General features: G+C 36.4%; 1 protein-coding gene across 7 annotated transcripts in view; it reads left to right on the forward strand.

The window, feature by feature from the left end:
• SPAG9 (sperm associated antigen 9) overlaps positions 1-21120 on the forward strand; it is a 143573-nt gene that overhangs the window by 82600 nt on the left and 39853 nt on the right. For 4 of the 7 annotated variants that reach the window (XM_060135510.1, XM_060135513.1, XM_060135512.1 and 1 more), the window contains exons 6-8: positions 13869-14076; positions 14625-14724; positions 19479-19600. In XM_060135510.1, the coding sequence (XP_059991493.1) occupies positions 13869-14076; positions 14625-14724; positions 19479-19600 (430 nt within the window). Of the gene's footprint in view, positions 1-6447; positions 6490-13868; positions 14077-14624; positions 14725-19478; positions 19601-21120 lie in introns of all 7 variants that reach the window. The other 3 variants (XM_060135508.1, XM_060135509.1, XM_060135511.1) reach the window with 1 other exon arrangement.

Raw genomic sequence — 21120 nt, forward strand, 5'->3', positions numbered from 1 at the left:
CTTTCTGCTTTTTTTATTAATAAAATTTGTCTTTCCAACTTAGTTTTCTTCTAATTTTATTTTCTAATTGTTTTTCATCATTCTTTTGTAAAAAAATTTATTTTATTTTTGGCTGCGTTGGGTCTTTGTTGCTGCGCGCAGGCTTTCTTTCTCTAGTTGTGGTGAGCGGGGGCTACTCTTCGTTGCGGTGCACGGGCTTCTCATTGCGGTGGCTTCTCTTGTTGTGGAACACAGGCTCTAGGCACATGGGCTTCAGTAGCTGTGACACATGGGCTCAGTAGTTGTGGCTCGCGGGCTCTAGAGCGCAGGCTCAGTAGTTGTGGCGCACAGGCTTAGTTGCTCCGTGGCATGTGGGATCCTCCCGGACCAGGGCTCGAACCTGTGACCCTGCATTGGCAGGCGGATTCTTAACCACTGCGCCGCCAGGGAAAGCCCACTTTCTGCTTCTTGAAATGCTTTCTTCACTTTGCCCCTGGGATACTTCTCTTTCTCTTTTTCTCTTTCTCTTTCTCTTTCTCTCCCCTGCCCCCCTCCCCCTACCCCTCTCCCTCTGTCTCCCATCTCCCCCTCTCCCTCTCTCTCTGGTTTTCTTCACAGGTCCTTTTCCATTGCTGCTTTTGCACCTCTAAATGTTGTAGTTCTCTAGGGCTTAAATTTCAGCCCCCTCCTCTACTTAATGTGGGTAGCTCAAGTTTCATGTCTGTAAATACCCTTCACCCATCAGTGTTCACAAGTTTGAATTTCTGACTTTGACCCCTTTCCTGAACTCCACACCTGTGCATCCTTTTCTATATAGTTTTCCCACATACATTATTTGTATCCTGCTTAGGTTACCACCAGTAGAAGTATTCTTTTAAGGCCAATCTAAATGCCACAGCTTACATGAAGCTTCACCTGACACCTTTTGATGGTCCTCAAATCGAGTTTAGAGATCAGTTTAAGGCAGAAAGCAGAGGAATTTTATATTGTATCATTAACAGAAATTTCTTAATGGGGAGCTACTAGCAAAATTGGTAAAAAGGAACTTATGTTAAATGACATTTTCTGTTGAAAATGTATTATAAAAATGCTAGGGTGGAAATGGGCAAAAATGTTAAGGTAAGGTTGTTCATCCAACTGAATTATATTCACGAAGGAGGAAACAGAAAATGTATATTACTCAAGAAAGGTGGTTGTGGTGGGAGGACAGTGAAAAGATGTTTTCAGTTGGCAGGGTGAAGGGAAAAATACTCTTAGAAGGCGCGAGACTGGGTTGTTTGTGTGCTTAGAAGAGGAGTCCGATAGAAAAAAATTGAAAACAACGGAGTGAAGGGCGATGAATGATACATCAGAATTATTGAGGAAGGGCCAGGGGAAAGGGATCACATATCCCATCTGCCATTAAAATCTACTTTATTGACAGGACATCTCAGTTTTTCCTCATCTTTTGCTATTACAAGCAATGCTGCATTGAATAACCTTGTACTTAATTTAGTACTTGTATTTATAATTCCCATAAGTGGGATTGCTGGATTAAAGCATGTATTTAAGATTTTGCTAGATATCACCAAATTGCCTGCCAAAGGGATGGTAGCTGTTTGTATTCTCACCAGCTATGTTGTATAAGTTCTTCATTGCTTTACAAGTTTAGAGTTCAGATATCTCTCACTTGTGCCCAAATATAGAAAGAGAACAAAGTGTTTTAAATATCATTTAAAATACCCTACACATAAAATTTTCATGCTGTTTTCTAGACCTTGGTTAGTATCACTTTGGCAATGATTTCATAGATTCCGTCTAGTTTCACATGTACACATACATATGTATATATACACCTATGCATGTATATGCACCTGCGCATGCCTAAAGACGTGTGTGAGTATACACATATGTATATATACTCCGAAAAAGTATTATTTTTTCCTTTAGAGTCTCCTGGGTTGTTGGTTATTAGTAGAATGTGACTTTTAGAACTGAGAAAAACAATTTTAGCTAAAAAGCAATTGGATTGATACCTACTTGTGAAAGTTTTAAAGAGTACTTTTGAAACCACATGACTTGAAATACTTCAGTGGAACTGCTGTGAGAAGGTCTTGTTAGCAGGGTTTGGTATATAAAGCCAGTGGTCAATGTGTGCTGCATTCGTCAGGGAACGTGCTTAGCATGCAGAATGGAAAATTTCTGAACAGAGCCAGCATTATTGTTTAGAAGAATTTTCCATCCTCCTCCATTTGTGTTAAATTGTTCCTATTTCTTTAGTTTTCCCAAGCTTGAATCTCTATAGTAGTTAAACCTTATTCCTGTGTCTTTTGTGATTAAAGATCCTGTTGTAAAACGCATGTGTGATTTTAAATTTCCAAACAGTTAAAGCTCTTGGTTTGTTTTGTTTTAACTTTTCATTTTGAAACATTTTAGACTTATAGAAAAGTTGCAAAAATAGTACAGAAGGAACGATACCCATCACCCACCCAACATTGGTATGTTAACTAACCATGGTAAGATTATCAAAACTAAGAAATTAACATTGGTACAATACTATTAGCTGAACTACAGACTTGTATTCAGATTTTGCCAATGTTCCCACTACTGTTCTTTTTCAGTTCCAGGATGCAATCCAGGATCCCACATTGCGCTGAGTTATGTTTCCTCAGTCTCTTCTAACGTTTGACGGTTTCTCAGCCTTTCCTTGTCTTTCATGACCTTCAGGCTTAAAGAGTACTGGTTAGTTATTTTGTAAAATAGCTCTCAATTTGGGCTTCTCTGATGATTTCTTATGATTAGATTGAGGCTATATATTTTTGGCAAGAATACTGTAGAATGCCGTAGTGGTGATGTTAACCTCGATTGCTCGGTTCAGCTGGTGTGTGTTGGATTTCTTCACTGTAAAGTTACTGTTTTTCTGTTTATAATTTAATTAATATCTTGGTGGATATATTTTGAGACTGAGCCAATATCCTGCTTCTCCTCAAACTTTCATTTACTGTTTTTAATGTGCATCAGTGAATCTTACCTACAATAATTATTACTGTGGTGTTGTAATGCTTATTTTCTATTTTCTTCATCCTACATTCATTAACTGTAATTCTTTGGGGAGGGAGAGCTGCTCACTCCCTCCCTTCTTTCCTTCATATTTGAACTCAAAGGTATTATTTTGTTCTGTAGGTTATTCAATGCTATTACTATTTATTTATTAATTAATTTATTTATTTAGGCTGCTTTGGGTCTTCATTGCTGCACGTGGGCTTTCTCTAGTTGTGGCGAGCGGGGCCTACTCGTCCTTGCGGTGTGCATTGCGGTGGCTTCTCTTGTTGTGGAGCACTGGCTCTAGGTGCGCAAGCTTCAGTAGTTGTGGTGCACGGGCTCAGTATTTGTGGCTCGTGGGCTCTAGAGTGCAGGCTCAGTAGTTGTGGCGCACAGGCTTAGTTTCTCCCCGGCATGTGGGATCTTCCCAGACCAGGGATCGAACCTGTGTCCCCTGCATTGACAGGCGGATTCTTAACCACTGCACCACCAGGGAAGTCCCATTACTATTTATTTTGTTGCTCAGAGTGTTTCAGCCTTGGACATCAGGAGCTCTTCCAGGAGTCTTCCTATACCCTTTCGACATGCCCATACTCTTTTGAGTCCTTCCTTCCTGACACCATCAGATGCTCCAGCCTCTTGCATTTTCCCTGCCCCTGCGGTGCAGTCAAGTGCTTCTCCAAGAAGCCTTGGTTCTGTTTATTGTAGAATGGTATTTAGGAACCAAGATCTAGGCACTAAATGTGCTTACTGGTTGGAATGTGATTGCTTCTAGGCCCTTTCTTCCGTTGATGCTTATGTTGGGTTTTTCCATTAGTTTATAGTATACATTATCTCCTTTTGGATTTTTATATTAGTGTTTACAGTAGGGTAAAATAAAAATAGAATTTTAAGAAAAATGGATTATATGTTGTAATATTTCAGGTTGGTTTTGCTTGGGACAGAGGGTAAGGAATTTCTTCTATAACTTCAGTTTTTATTTACAAACTTTCCCACTCACATATATCCTCATTAGATAACTTCAGGAATCATCCACAGCTGACAGTTGCAGTTTGAAGGGAAAAGGGAGTTAAGATTTACTCTTCTTAATATTTTGGTACTTGCCCATTCATTTTTATTGAGGTATAACTGACAAATAAAATTATAGGATACATACTTACTCCCCTTTAAACTCTTGCTTAGAGAAGAGGCAGTGGAATTAGTTCTTTCTTAGTGGGTGTTAATCAATGAGATTTTTTTCCTCTTTTTGGCATATTTATGGTGTTGTTTATTGACCAAGATGCTAGTGTATGTTGAGAATGAAAAATGGTAAAACTCCAAATAAACAACACTATTTAAAAACGATGGTATTTAAAGCTTCTGTTTCTAATGTGACTTTTTTTTGAAGTAATTGGCACATGAGTATTTATTACTATTGATATTTAATGTTTAAACAAACTCTTGGAATAAGAAAAATAGCTCTAAGTATTTCCTGTTGAAGAAAAATTACCTTGCTTTTTGCATTAAAAAATTTTGATGCCTACCAGGTCACACACAATGCCAGATGCTAGAAATGTTGTAAAGTTGCTCAGAGTCCAAATATTTTAGGAAGTAGGCTTAATAATTTTTTTTAAAGTCATATTAATAATGTTTCACAATCAAATAATATCGAAAATCTAGAGTAAAAATGTATAGTTGCCCAACTCTAAATTCCATTCCTTTGCCTCAGTCATTTTGAATAGTTGGTATATCATTCATACCCTTTTCTTTATATATGTACATAGATAATACATACTCATGTATGTCTTTGTAAGATAAATGGTTTTAGGGACTTAGTCCAGGTGGTTAAGACTTAGCCTTCTAATGCAGCGGGTGCCAGTTTGATCCTTGTTTGGAGAGCTAAGGTCCCACATGCCTGTGGCCAAAAAAACCAAACCAAAAAAACCCAGAAGCAATATTGTAACAAATTCAATAAAGACTTTAAAAATGGTCCACATCAAAAAAAAAAAAATCTTAAAAAAATAACCCAAAACGATAAATGGGTTTATGCTCTAAGTATTTCCTGCAGCTTGCTTTTTGTTTTTCATTTTAAAATGTTATGTTCACAATCTTTTCATTTTTATTTAGAGAGTTATTTACCTAGCTTCTGATGAAATGATAGTTGAGAAGAGTTGAAGATGAGAATCCAGAATCAAAGATCATGTAAACAGATATTAAGGGAGAGGCAGTCTGGTTTGTATAAAGTGAGTCATGCTGTAGATTAAATGGAATATCATCCAACTATATAACAGAATGAAATCTTGCCATTTGTGACAACATGGATGGACCTAGAGGGTATTATGCTAAGTGAGAAAAGTCAGACAGAGAAAGACAAATACCATGTGATTTCACTTATATGTGGAACCTCAAAGAACAAAATGAACAGGCGTAACAAAACGAACAGACATAACAGAAACAGAAACAGACTCATAGGTACAGAGAACAAGTTGGTAGTTGCCAGAGGGGAGGGGTCATGAGGTGATGAGTGAAATAGGTGAGGGAGATTAAGAGGTACAAACTTACATTCATGAAATAAAGAAGTCAAAGGAATGTAATGTACAGCATAGGGAATATAGTCAATAATATTGAATTAACTGTGTATGATGACAGATGGTACTTAGACTTATCGTGGTGATCATTTTGTAATGTCTAAAAACATCAAACCGCTATGTAGTACACCTGAAACTAGTATAGTATTGTAAGTCAATTATATTTCAATTTAAAAAAAAAAGAAAAAAGTGAATCATGCCTTGCTCATCTGTGGGTTTTTTTGTGGGAATTAACAGAGAGCTAGGAGAGCTGTATTTTAGACTTTTCAAAAGACTTTGATGGATTTCCAGACTAAGAATATTTAAAACTTGAAGTTGCTTTGTGTTTAAGAAAAACACTTTTGTCTCAAAGAGGGCAAATGTACAGATAGAAATGAAGAATATGAGTAAATAGATGTTTTTGTGAAAAAGGACTTGAATCTTGGTTACCCTTCGATTGTTAGCGTTCTCTTAACAGTTTCAGAAATGAGGGAGCGGGGAAGAAGAGTGTTGTTAATGTTTCCAAGTATGCTAAACTGGAATATTTATTATGTTAATTACTCGAGATGATTAGGATAAATTTCAGGAAGATTTCACACAGCTGTGTGAATAGAAAAAAGGGTTAAGTGATAAACTTCTTATTGACAAAGTATAAGGTAAGACAAGACCCAAGAGGTGGCTTTTGAGTCATGAGATGGCGTAAAAAAGAGGCTTAAAGGAGGTGATTTTAAGTCAAAACAAAACAAAATCCCCAAACCCTCATTTTAACAAAGTAGATAAAAGAGATAGATCTTGTTATTCTGAGAGGTAGCACAAGCCAAAGATACTTAGAAATATGCTAACACCTAGTAAATACATGATTTTTCTTTTTTTCTCTTTTATAATCTTTCCCTCTTCTCAGGTCAGCAGTAGTCCTGAACCTCTGAAGGCTATAGAACAGGAGGTGAGAATGGGGTTTCAAAACGTTTTGTAAAAAGTAAATGAAAGTGATTAACTTTTGGGTACTTTCTCAGCTGCTATTTTCAAGACATCAAGTGCTCAGTTTGGAAGACTGCTGATGTTATTCCCTGAAATAAAAAAGAAAATTATTTCTTCTACAGTGGTTGCTAGGGCTTTACTGTAATCTGTAATTTACTCCTCTCTAAAGTCAGCATTTTGAAATAAAGGAGAAAATAATAAGTAAATCCTGTGGAAATTCAGCCTATTTCTATTTTTCCAGCAATAGGTAAGAAAACGTGTATGCTTTGCACAAATACCTTCCTCAGGGCAGAATGTACATAACTTGTATGTATCCTGGAGACAGCCTAGTATGTCATTTTACCATGGGCTGCCTCCCTATTTAAACAGATTTGTTCAGCCCCAGTCAGGGCACCATTCAGCTTCATTCAGCAAACATCTTTTGAGAGCCTACTTCATGTCAGGCTTGATATGCTAGACCCTGGGGATATAAAGACAAAATAAGACTTTCTCCTACCTACTAGGTCAGGGTTAACCAGGGTAAGGCCTTCAGCAGGTCCATGACAGTGGAACAGTGTCTTTTTCAGAAATACCTTCAGAGGTAGGTCATCCGTGCCTCTCTAAATTTTTTTGAACCTACAGTATAATTTACATCCAGACTTATTTCACCTAAATGTGTCTAGAATTATGCTTCTCAGTGTTTCTTTGGGTCACGGACTCCTCTAGGAATCAAATCAAAGATACGAAGCTCCTATAAAATACTTGTATACACAGAATTTTGTGATTCTCTTATGGTGTAGAGTTGTAAATCAAAAGAGTGTTAAAACTACTGCTTTGGACACAACTTTAACTTGGGGAGAAAGAAATGTAAACATAGAAATTAAATATAAGGTGATAAGTGTTATAGTGGGTATCCATTGGGCTAGTTACTTTCTGTAATTTTGTCTTTTACTTACATTAGGCTTAAAATCTTTGAAGCTAAAGACAAACTTATGTAGCAGAGTTGCTTGCCCCCTTTTTAAAGCTTATTCCAGATGAAATCAGGCGGCTACTTAGGAAAACACTGTATTGGAACATTTCTAGGTTGTCCTTAGTGGGATAATTTATTTTTATAGTTGTGAACTTACTTTATAGTCTTTCTGAACATAAATGGTAATGGGGCAACGCCAGATAACACATGACATATGTATTCTATACAGCACTGGGTACGGGAGGCATTTGATGAATGGAACATCTGAAAGTATCTTGTAAAGGCCTATAGACTTTCAGCCTGATAATCTAAAACCAGTAGGAAAATAGCACAAAGACCAGATTGTTTTCACTATGGTATCTCAAGTGAAGCTAAAAGTAATGACACCTGTTCTGTTTTTTTGTGTGATAAAAAACGTATAACATAAAATTTACCATCTTAACCATTTTTAAGTATACAGTCCAGTAGTGTTAACAGTATTCACATTGTTGTGAAACAGATCTCTAGAACTTTTTTGTCTTGCACGTCTGAAGCTCTATACCCATTAAATAACAACTCCCCTTTCCCTCTGCCCTCAGCCCTGGCGACTACCACTCTACTTAGTGTTTCTATGAATTTGACCACTTTAGATACCTCATATAAGTGGAATCATGTAGTAGTTGTCCTTTTGTGACTGGCTTATTTGACTTAGCATAATGTCCTCAAGGTTCATCCACGTTGTAGCATGTGACAGGATTTCCTTCCTTTTTAAGGCTGAATAATATTCCATTGTGTACATATACCACGTTTTGTTTATCCATTTCATCCCTCAATGGACATTTGGGTCGCTTCTACCTCTTGGCTACTATGAATAGTGCTGCTGTGAACATGGGTATACAGATATCTCTTTGAATCCCTATTTTCAAATCTTTTGGTTTTATACCCAGAAGAGGTAGTGCTGGATCATGTGGTAGTTCTATCTTTAATTTTATGAGGAAACTCCATACTGTTTTCATAGCAGTTGCACCATTTTACAACCCCACCAACAGTACACAAGTGTCCTAATTTCTTCACATCTCACCAGCACTTGTTATTTTGTTTTGTTGCACAAGAGTGCCATTCCTTTATAGTTGTAACACTGGAACCCCAAGTCAGGTTGCTCGTTTTTGTGGGCATTTTCCAGTGACATGAAAGCCTACAATGTAAGAGTTTCTTAAAGACTGAAGGAGTGGGAATGGGGTTACAAAACAAGTAAAGTTTATCAGAAAGAGACTTGACCACCTGGTGAGTCTCCATTTTTGGCACCCACCGGTGTCATTGAAGAAGATATCTTAATGGCATCAGGCAATTGAAATTGATAGGCCGGTGGTCTTCAGATAAATAAAGCAGCATTTGTAGTCAAAACTATTAGCCAAAACAGTACACCTGGCGTATGACCAGCATAAAATGGGAATTAGAAGTCTCCAGAAGTCACAGAGTGAATGCGCAACTCCAGCATGCGACTCCCCTATAACTTTATGTTGAATAATTTATGTAAATGCTTCCAGTTTCCATTTAGGTCCTAGTAAAACATTTTCCCTCATTTTGTACCTGGTATCATATGAACTCATTGTTGACCAAAAGTGATACATTTTATCTTTTAGCCGGCTAATATTTAGGTTTGTCTTTTGTCCTTCTATCTTTAGTTGGAGGCATAGTTAGTGACAGAATTTCATAATTTCTTCCATAGGAGATACAATATAAGAATATTGTGCCCTTGGTCAAACACATGACAGAGACTTCCCACCTCATTGCTTTCCTGCTAATCTTGGGAGCTTTATGTCTCCACTATCTGGGAGACCAAGGAGAAATACGTCTTCTGAAAACTATTCCCTAAAATTCAGAGCTTTTCCCTCTTCAGCTCTCATGGTCTGTCCCTGGGATCCAGCTGTCAGAAGTACAGCCCACACTGTGAGCTATTTTAATGTGTGTAAAATATTTTTATGTGGTAAAAGTATAAAAGGGAAGTGAGTTACAGATCAATAATCTCATGTTATTTGGATAGCATTTTAAAATACCATCTTCTAAGCAGATCCTAATTTACCACTTCCTTGTAGCCCTAAATCTTGAGATCCCCTGAAGTGTCAGAGTCCTTTTCCTGTTTTAGGTTCAGCTCTCTCCTGGTTACTTTATTTCATACTCCCAGATCCACAAATGATTTTGGGGAAGAGGGCTTTTGCCAAGCTGTTTATATTGTGAACTTTTAAATTACTACATAATTTTTTTTAAGGTAAAAATAGCTAGACCTTGTGGGGTAGGGTGATATGAAGGAAGAAGAAACAATTTCTCTACTTGACTTTTATTTGAGAGATAAATGGAAACAACAAGGTCAAGATCGACCTCCAGTTATTTTTCAAATAACTTCAAAGGCATACAATTTTCTCATTGTAGATGAACTTGATATTCTCTAGGGCTTTCTGAATCCATAGTTTTGATGGGTTTAAGCACTGTCCATCAGTACTTCATCAGAACCTGGACTCTTTATATTAATTTTTAAATGTACTTTATATTTTAAACTTTTAAAGCTTGGGAATTCATGTATATGATAACATAAATGTGAATTAGCCAGCCTGTTAGATTAACCAAAATAATGCCACTTCTATTTTTTCTGTTAAATAGAGTACACATCAAAACAAAGACCAAGAGAGTGGTACTCAGGGCGACTTCTAGTTGTTTTCACTATAGTCCTCTTTGGCTCCAGAAATATTATTGTCAGTTTTCCAGACTCAACTTCTAACAAGCTAATTTACTTGATGAAATTTTTTTTTTTTTTTTCGGTACGCGGGCCTCTCACTGTTGTGGCCTCTCCCATTGCAGAGCACAGGCTCCGGACGCGCAGGCTCAGCGGCCATGGCTCACGGGCCCAGCCGCTCCGCGGTATGTGGGATCTTCCCGGACCGGGGCATGAACCTGTGTCCCCTGTATCGGCGGGCGGACTCTCAACCACTGCGCCACCAGGGAAGCCCAGCTTGATGAAATTTTTATCAGATACTTTTGTATTAGGTGCCAGTCTCCAGCTCCAGGAAATAGTCAAATAATTTTGTCTTTTAATTTTAACAGGGGAGGAGGTGATAGAGGATTGAACTAGTAATGTATTTGATTTGTCTTTCTTCCCATTGGATATCAGCTCTGTATTTGAGATGCACAAAAGAAAATAGTTGGCTGTGTAATTCAGCTGATTTTATTAGCATACGGTTAATATTGCAATATTTGTAATCAAAGTTATTTTAAACACAAGGCAATAATGAATGGATAGTCCCAACTCATAAATAGTATAAATGGTTTTCTTTTCTCAAAACTTTCAAATTGAAAAGAGAATTTCATCTAGTTATAGTAAAACTTACTATCTCTAGTCTCTTTATATACCTAAAGAAATTGTTTTTGAGGGACTACCCTGGTGGCGCAGTGGTTAAGAATCCACCTGCCAATGCAGGGGACACGGGTTCGAGCCCTGGTCCGGGAAGATCCCACATGCTGTGGAGTAACTAAGCCTGTGCGCCACAACTACTGAGCCCGAGTGCTGCAACTACTGAAGCCCACGTGCCTAGAGCCCGTGCTCCACAACAAGAGAAACCATAAATAAATAAAGTGATGAGGACCCAACGCAGCCATACAAACAAATAAGTAGAAATTGTTTTTGAGACCATACTTCATATATAGATTTATATTCTGAATTTTATAATTTTCTTTTACTTAAAAATATATATATTTAGAAGTGCTAACAAGAGCATAGTAAAAGCAAAAGTCACTCATTATCAAACTACCCAGTGGCAACCACTTTTAGAATTGTCATGAGTGTCCTGACATAGCTCTTTCTAGCCATTCTTAGTTGATTATACTATACAGAACTGTTTTAGTCCCCAGTCTCTTCACAGAATATTGTGAATATTTTCCATCTCAGTAGGTATTCTTCTACAACACAGTTTTTTAAATTGCTGCATAGTATTCTGTTGTATGGATGTTCTATAATTTTCTTAATTTCCTATTTTGGAGCATTTAAGTTGTTTTCAGTTCTCTGCTGTTATAAATAACATCCTCTATCCATCTCTGATTATTTCCTTAAAAGTATATATATTTTCCAATTTAACATAACATTTTCCTATGTCATTGAAAATTCATTTTAAGTAAGTATTGTATGCTAATATGGATATGCCACTTCATTTTTCTTTTGATAGATTCTGAATCTCAGATGAGATTTGTTTTTGCTAAATGGATCATCTGTCATGGATATATATGTTTCTTAAAATGTTGATGAGCAATAAATAATCAGTAGCTGACCAACTATTATAAAATTCCAAGTACAATATAAACTGTCAGAAAATGAGCCTAGCAAAAATTTACTAGGATGACGGTCTTCAGCAAATATTTGAGTTTTATCCACGTGTTAGAGCTTAAACCCACCAGAAGAGCTAAGATACTCAAAACTCTTAGTGAGTACAACATGCTAGGTCACAGTCTGACTTTATAGATTTCTCATTATTAAAAACAAAAATAAGGGGGGAATAACCTCCAAAAACCTGGGATAGGGATGAAGAGTGTGAGTGGGAGGACTATTGAAGGGATAAAGAGCTCTCGGTTTGCCATAGAGAATATATTTTCTTTTGCATGCCCTTTGTTCTCATCTGGTAATTGATTTATATTAGTTCAGCCATACATCAAAATGCATTATAGTAAATTAAAATATTAAGAGAAGAAAATGGAGATGAAACATTTTAATGTTGTAAAGCTAAGAGGTTTGGTGATGGTTAAGTTCTCCAAGTGTGATTACTTTCATTGTAGTTGCTGTCCATCATAGCATGTGTAAGTTGACTATATGTCAAAAAATGTTTTCTTATACTTGAAGAGAGTCTTAACCTTGAACACCCTCTTACTTTTCAGCACTTAAAATAACCTAAATCTCTCAGACAGTGTAAGATTGGTATAGTGTTAGTTATTTTTAATTGCTTGGATTCTATTCCATTATTTTTATAGCTATAATTTATTTTATTTTTATTGAACTATAGTTGATTTAGCTATAATGTATTTTAAACCATGTTCTTTAAAAGTTAAGAAAGATAAAATTTTAAAGAGGGAAATAAAAATCACTAATAATCATCCCCCACCATAGCACAATTTAATATATTTATATATTCTTTTTTTCTCCTTAGGCCAAAAGCGTGTATTGCCAGATTTTCAAAGTTGTGCATAATGTATTGTTATAAATTGTAATAAATAGCCAACATTTTAAACACTTGGTATGTGTGAATACACCGCTAAGTCTTTATACAGAAAAATTTAGAATAATCCAATGAATTAGGTACCATTATCTCTATTTTACAGATGAGAAAACATAGCTATAGGAAGAATACATAACTTACCCAAAATTATACATTTGGTAAATTCACTAAATTCACCCTAATCATCATCATCATCATTACTAGTACTAAACATTTTGTCCCATTCTCTTTAAGACTGGGTACTTTGCTGTAAAGAACTGCCTCGTTATTGGTAGCTAGTGGACAGCTGTTTTTGATTATTTTGGAGTCACAAACCCCATTGAAAATCTGATAAAAGTTGTAGATTCTTTTCCTAGAAAAATTCATTGTACATAAATGTTTGCATAAATTTTCAGTCTGGGCATGTACTTCTTGAAGCCTATCTGTGGATCTTAGAAGTAGCTGTGAAATTTTAATGATTATATATAAATGACCTGGATTGCTTGTTAAACATGCAGATTACCTGATCTCACTGCTTAAAGTCCGGGCTTGGACTTAGAATCTGTCCTTTCTACAAGCACTTCAAGTGATCTGGATGCAGGATTTGTTTTCTTTTTTTGGTGACGCCTTGCAGCTTGCAGGATCTTAGTTCCCCAACCAGGGATTGAACCCGGGCCATTGGCAGTAAAAGCACGGAGACCTAACCACTAGACCACCAGGGAATTCCCTGGTCACAGGATGTTTTAAGAACACTGTTTACAAAACTGTATCCTGAGATTAAGAATCTTGTTATTCCATTGCTGTTTTAGAGTAGCTACCACACAGTACATGCTCTAAGTGTTTGGAAACAAGTCTTTATTATCAAATGATTTTACAAACTAGGACTGCCATTACAAACTCTGATGATGACAGTAATGTATGATTTTATTGCTAATACTGCCACTCTACTTTTATCTTCAGGTCTTCTATTTAGAAGAATCTCATGTATGTCTGGAAAAACATGATTGCTTAAATATTTCCTAATTACTTGAAAATAATCTGCAGAGATTATTGATTTCCTTTGGTAATCAGTGACTTACTGTTTTTTAATAGAATTTTCTTTCAAGTTTCTTAACCCATTTAAAAGATAGTTTTAAATAAATTACTTGTCAGAATGTTTTCCCTAATTATATTTATTCGTAGGATGAACTTTCTGATGTCAGCCAGGGAGGATCTAAAGCTACCACTCCAGCATCAACAACTGCTTCAGATGTGGCAGCAATTCCTAGTGATACTCCCTTACATGAAGAGAATGAAGGATTTGTGAAGGTTGCAGATACACCAGATAAGTTAGAGAGAAGCAAGCATATTGAAGTACAGGTAGTCCAAGAAACTAGAAATGTATCAACAGGTAAGTGACCCTACTTGTTTACATACTGACAAAGTATTCAGTAAATCCAGATGTGGATATGACATCTTTGGGGTGTTACTGCCATAGATTTATAAAACTGTATTCAATTGTAAATAAGCTTTAAGATGTGATGATTACATAAAGTTTTAGAGAGAAAAGTGGTGGGGCAGTGGCTGAGGGGTTGAGAGCCTGAAAGGCAGGAGGACATTCTTTTTCTGTTCCCTACCTTAGGTCATTAGTCTTTGTCTTTAATTTCTCTGTATTTCACCCCCTAAATACAAGGAAAACAGTGAGTTCTGGCCTGGTGTACACTGCACTGTGTCCAGAGAAACACAGATGAAAACTTCCTTTGGTTATTTTTTAGTTGCTCATATTTACTGTTAATTGAATATATGACATATTGTCTGTCTAACCTTGTGTTTCCTACAATCAACTCTTTATAAAAATTTTTTATGATCAAATGATGTATTTACAACCATAGAAGCAATTTTCATAACGGGGCAGTATGTGTTATATGCATTGTTTTTGTTATCTTGTTCTTTCCTAAGACTCTGCTGAAAATGAAGAGAAGTCAGAAGTTCAGGCCATCATTGAATCCACTCCTGAGTTGGATATGGACAAAGATCTCAGTGGATATAAAGGCTCAAGGTACTGTAAAAGCCCGATTAGGACATCGTATCCTTCCCTTTCCCCTCTCCCAAAGCACACTGTTGTCCCCTGGTCTCTGACCAGATAAAATGCATTCAAATGTTTTGCTGAAGAAATGTTGATGTTATATTTCAGTTTTCTCTTTTTTGAAGCTGGATATTTTGCATAGTTTAAATCTTCTGTGAAGTGTTACCTTTGCAGCATCAGGGACTAGGAGCATGTGGACGGATGGGGAAAAAAGACAGCCAAGGAGTTTTCCCTACTTTGTGGAACTGGGAAAAACATAACAGCAAAAGTGGGGAAAATATAATTTGAAGAAACTTTATTCCTTCCCCCAATCAGGAAGAACACAATGTATTCCCTTCAAAACTGTAATGATCTCATTACTAGAAGAAATTAGTCTCATTTTAGTATCATTTTACATGGGGAGGCTATTTAGAGGTTAGAAGAGAATGGTATGTATCATCTTAATGAAGATCATCTGAAATATGCTGATGTTCAAGAATGTCACACAGGAGCTGCTGCCTTTTCATTTCTTCCATAAATTTTATTTTTTAATTAATTAACAATGGCCATAAAAATATGTGCCATTTTTTTGATCACTGCTAGACATTATATGCAGTAGCGGTTAAAAAGCATGAGCCTAGAATAAGACTACATGCATTCAAATCCTGACTTGGATTTGAATCTGAGGTAAGTTTCCTCATCCATAAAAGGGAATTATGATAATACTTCAGATGGCTGTAAGGAGTAAATGAATCAATATATGTTAAATCATTGGCAAAGTGTCCAGTTCAATAAATGTTAGCTAACATTATTGTTACCTTCATTAGTGTTTTATATCATTTTATCTTAATTATAACCTTATGAGGTTGATGTCTTCACCCCCATTTTACAGATAAGGAAGCTCAGAGTTGTACAGTAACTTGTCCAAGGTTACCAAGCTGGCAAGAGGTGGAGCTGGGATTCAATCTAGGACTCTGATTTCAAAGGCTGTGCTCTATTGAAAGATTTTTTCTTTATTGTTCATTTAAGAAATTAAACAATGCAGAATGTAAAAAGTGAAATTTGCTTCTTATTCATCCTCTCCTAAACCTAAGAGATGCAGCTACTTACTAACAGTTGTGCGCTCTTGTCATTCTGAACCTGTTTTTAAAAATCAAAAACATTTTTATTAGACTAAAGCATGTATGGCAGTATTAAGGTCAAATCATAATACAAAATATGAAGGGCAATAGTAGGCCCTTACCCCTACTGACCCCTCATTCCCACTCCCAAGAGGCAGTCTCTATCACTTCTCAGGTCTCTTTGGGTATTTATCTTCAGGTATCTAAATCACATCCTATGCTGTTCTTCCTTGGTCTCTCTCTTTCTCAGTTGGGGTTCAGTGAGAAAATCAAGTCCTAATGCCCTAAGGCACCCCTTGTATATAATGAATTAGCTATACTCCTGTGCAGGGACTTCCCCGGTGGTCCAGTGATTGAGAATCTGCCTTGCAATGCAGGGCATGCCGGTTCAATCCCTGGTCAGGGAACTAGGATCCCACAAGCTGCGGGGCGGCTGGGCCCATGTGCCACAACTAGAGAGCCTGTGTGCTGCAACTACAGAGCCCACACGCTCTGGAGCCTGTGCACACTGCAACTACTGAGCCTGCACACCACAGCTAGAGAGAAGCCCATGTACCGCAATGAAAGATCCCGTGCGCCGTAACTAAGACCCGCTGCAGCCAAAAAATAAATAAATAAATATTTATACTCCTGTGCATCTAGAACAGTACTAGCTATATACTTTCTTTGGGAGAATTGAGCAAATAGTCACTCAAATCATTTTCTGTATCCTGTGGATCAAATGAGGAGTCCTGGTTTAAAAAAGGCTGCAATATTAGCTATTGACTTTATAGGGCATAGCTCTTTAAACCATCATCTTTCCTTTCATCCTCCCAATATAATTATATCTCAGTTTCTGTTAAATTAACATTCACTGTTTATATCATTACGATTATATAAATACTAATAACAGCCTAGCCACAGAATATACTATGATTATATTTCCTTTCTTTTACAACTTCGTTTTTCTTTAATTTAGTAAAGCCTCGGGGTTTTTTTGGTTTTGTTCTGTTTGTTTCTTTTGCTTAGGTTTCTACATACCTATCACTACTTCACTAACAGATACCCTGCAAATCATAAATGTAAACATTCTCAAAATGGCCAAATATAAATAAAACCAGTTTACTGGAACCTTCTGTTACCGTTCTCCAATGTAGACATTTTTGTGTTTGCTCTGGTCCTGGAATTTGCCCTTATTTTCATGCTGGGAATTCTTTTCACTTCTCTCCTTTGTTCCATCTTCTATTTCCTGGATACCATGACATCTAGCTTCTTGATTTATGCCTTTGCTTTGACAGAAATATTCTTACTAGCTTTCCTGGCAAAGACTGTTTTTTGGAAGTAAGTTTTTTGAGAACTTGAATGTGATAAATGTCATTTAAAGGAATGATAGTTTGGCTGGATATAGAATTCCAGGTTGGGAAATCTTCAGAAGTTTTTATTCAGAATTGTGAGGACATTAATTCATTGTCATGTTTAGTGGAGTGTTGCCATTTGGATTCTTGCTTTTTTAATATATTCTCTGTAAGCTTTTAGGATCTTTATCCCAGTTTGTTGTTGTTTTGTTTGTTTTTTCCTTTTTAAAAATTCATGATGATGTGTTCAATGTAGGCATCTTCTTTTGTATCTGCAGTAGTCCTTTCATCTGGAAATTCATATTTCCCCGTTGAGAAATTTTCTCTTATTTCTCCTTTTTGTTGTCTTTTCTTCTCTTTTTCTGAAACACTTATTAGGTAGATATTGAACATTCTGGACTGACCCTCACAATTCCCTTTTTCCCCTCTTTTCTGTCTCTTCTATTTTTGTTATAATTTCTGGATGATTTCTTCAACTTTCTCTTTCAACCTTCGTCAATTTTTTTTCTAAAAGTTTTTTTGTTTTTCTTGGATAGGTACTTTTTATAACACCCTAGAGTTCTCTTACAGATGTAACTTTATTATGAAAATAAAATAAAAATTTTTTTTTTAAGTTTTTGCTGCTGTCTGCATTCACTGTCTCCTTTTACTCTGAGTGTTTTGGACTCAATTTTATGATAGAGGCTTTCTTTGATCGTCTGGTTCTCTGTGGCTGTTTTGCTCATACTTAAGTAAATGACATTGATTCTCCAGTTTTCTGCCTATAACATTTAACCTTGGCTTCCATTGTTCAGGGAGCAATGCCAGGAGAAGGGAGGTCTCACTGTCCTGGAGGGTTGGATTTAGGTCTCATATAGCTTCTTGTGCTGTCTTTCATCACATCCCTCTATCTTATGTTCCCTCTTGCATGCTTCTCTTTGCAGATTGCTGGTTCCTTCAATTCCTGAGCCTTTCAGGGGTTCTGGCAGCATGCTGACTTCCTTCCTAAACACTAATGGCTTAAGTTGAAGCTTTGTCTGGTCTGTTAAATCAATTTCTACTGTTTGCCCATCTGTTTTCTATCTTATATAATTTTGTTCACATTTCATCTGCTGTAGTTTCTTTTTCTGTTCCCTATGTCCTTGTGGGTGTATACTTTTTAAATTCCTTTACTGTCATTTCAGTTGAGTTTCTGAATTATTGGGTGATAAATGACTGTGTCCATCGTATTTAACTGGAAATCCCATGCAGACTTTTTTCTATTAATGTAACGCTAATGCACAAACACGTACATTTCCCCATTCTCCTCCATACCCCTGCAAAAAGGGCTTATATTATACATACTGTATTGTAACTTGCTTTATAAAAAGCACCTTTATATAATGGGTTTCTTTCATTTCTAAAGCTGTGTTTTAATGTTTTTAAAGTTAAAAGTTGAAACTTTTAGGTATATCCATAACTTATTTCATCTGTGCCCTGTTAATGATCACTTGGGTTGTTTCAACTTTTTGCTACTCTGACCATCCTTTTACGTACATAATTGCCTTCTTGTGACAGGGGCTTTGTAGGATTTTTTTTTTTATTTGTGGCCACGCTGCACAGCTTGCGGGATCTTAGTTCCCCAACCAGGGACTGAACCCCAGCCACTGCAGTGAAAGCACCAAGTCCTAACCACTGGACTGCCAGGGAATTCCCTGTAGGAATTTTTTTAAGATCAAGTTCTTGGGTCAGTGGGTATTTACATTTTAAATTTTGATATTGCCAAGTTGCCCTTAAAAGAAAAATAAAATGGCCATGCTAATTTATACCCAGACAACATGGACCATGGTAGTTAATTTAAGATCATGGATTCTGAAGCCTGGCTGCCTGGGTTTGAGTTCTGCCTCTTTGACTCATTTGCTGGATGATCTTGGCAAATTCCATAACCTCTTTAGTTTCCTCTTCTGTAAAGTTGGGATAATAGCAGCAGATCTTTTGTAGAGTAGGTGTGAAGGTTTTAGTAAGGTAGTCTGTGAAAGGACTTAGACCAGTGCCTGAACAATGCAGAGTAGTGCTCTCTTAGCTGCCATTTACTGTTTGTGTTTGCTAGGATCTCACTGCAAAAACATTCTATATATTCATCAACAGTTCTCTCTGTGGAGTTTAATGGGAATCTCTTATGACACCCTTGAGAAATCCTTTTAAATTATATTTTATATGAAATGTAAATTACAGGTTAAAAATTCCTATGTAACTTAGCCTTTTGTATTCATTTTGCACAGTTGAAAACATCTTTCACTTATTTGTTGATTTGGTTTTGGTTTTTTCTGCCTAGCACTCCCACCAAAGGCATAGAGAACAAAGCTTTTGATCGCAATACAGAGTCTCTCTTTGAAGAACTATCTTCAGCTGGTTCAGGTCTAATTGGAGATGTGGATGAAGGAGCAGATTTACTAGGTATGATTGTTTATCTGAAGTAGTATCATACTGTTTTAAAAATAGATTTTTTAAATGACTTAATTGAAAATTTCTTTAAAATGTCTCTAACTGTCCAGTGGGGCAGAGTTATTGCACTTTTACATAATTAATAAGAATGTATTCTTTGAGATGATGAAAGTTTTAAATGAGAATATGTTCACTTATGGATGTGCCTAGAATTGGATTACATTTTAGTTTGTATTTTGAATTCATGTCACACAATTTATTGAACTCCTGCTACATTCTGAGAACAGTATTACATAGAAGAAGCACAGTGATATATGTATATATGGGGTATATGTATAGATGTATAGATTTATGGATTGATGGATAGTTAATTCCTGTCTTAAATAGCGTTCATTAAATCCTGTTGACCTTAATTAAATAAGAAATTATAACACTTGATTTTTCTGAGATTTCACAGAGTATTCTGTTTTAGCTCTTTGGGAAATGTAATCATTTTAGAGTTTGTATTGTTGAAGAATATCTGGTTTGAAAAGGATAATGCATTTGGCTCTTCTACTATTTATCTGGTGACCTTTGCCAAATAGCTTAACCTCTCTGGGCATTAGTTTCTTTGTGCATAAAAAGAAAGAGTTCAAGGGTTGGACAAGCTGCAGCTCATGGGCCAAATCCAGCTCACCTCCTATGTGTACGAGTAGAGTTCACACAGCCACACTCATTTTTCACGGATTGTTTATAGTTTCTTTTACCCCACAACAGCAGAGTTAAGTTGTCTGTAACAGATTATGTGGTTTACAAAGCCTAAAATATTTACCATCTGGCCCTCTACAGAAAAAGTTTGCTCTGCTCTAAGTGATCTCTAAAGTTCCTTTCAACAATAATTACATGAATGGGACTTCCCTGGATGTCCAGTGATTAAGACTCTGTGCTTCCACTGCAGGGGCACAGGTTTAATCCCTAGTCGGGGAACTAAGATCCCTCAAGCCATGAGGCACGGCCAAAAAAAAACTTACATGACATGTCAGTTAGCTTTGGTGTGCCTTTCTTATAACTTAAGACCTTACAGAAATGGAAAATGTTATAGTATTAAAAAAAATCTATGCCTTTGGGATGGACTCTGGTCTCCAAACATTTTTTGTATCCCTTCGTGTAAATTCAGTACAGATTACACTGTTCTCAAAAGGTGCTGTTTGTCAGTTCTTATGAACCTAGAGAGGTGTTACTTGCATTCATTTATGTTAAATTTATTGGTTACTAGTTATGTCCTCGACAAATATTTTTTGAAGGAAATACAAGTTCTGTCTAAACAGAGCTCACAGTCTTATGTAAAGTAAGAGAGATTGAAAGTACATAAACAAAACTGAGTTAGACATAGACTCCCACCATTAAAGTCTTAGTAACGTTGGATGCAATTGAATGCGCTTGCATTTCTCAAGAAAGGCTAAAAGATTAATTCTTAAGGAGCACTCCATTTTTACCTTTAAATTTATACTCTTTGTTAAGATTAAATTATGCATGAAAAGTTCCTTTTAAGA

The sequence above is a fragment of the Lagenorhynchus albirostris genome, chromosome 20 (genome assembly GCF_949774975.1).
Source record: "Lagenorhynchus albirostris chromosome 20, mLagAlb1.1, whole genome shotgun sequence".
NCBI lineage: Eukaryota > Metazoa > Chordata > Mammalia > Artiodactyla > Delphinidae > Lagenorhynchus > Lagenorhynchus albirostris.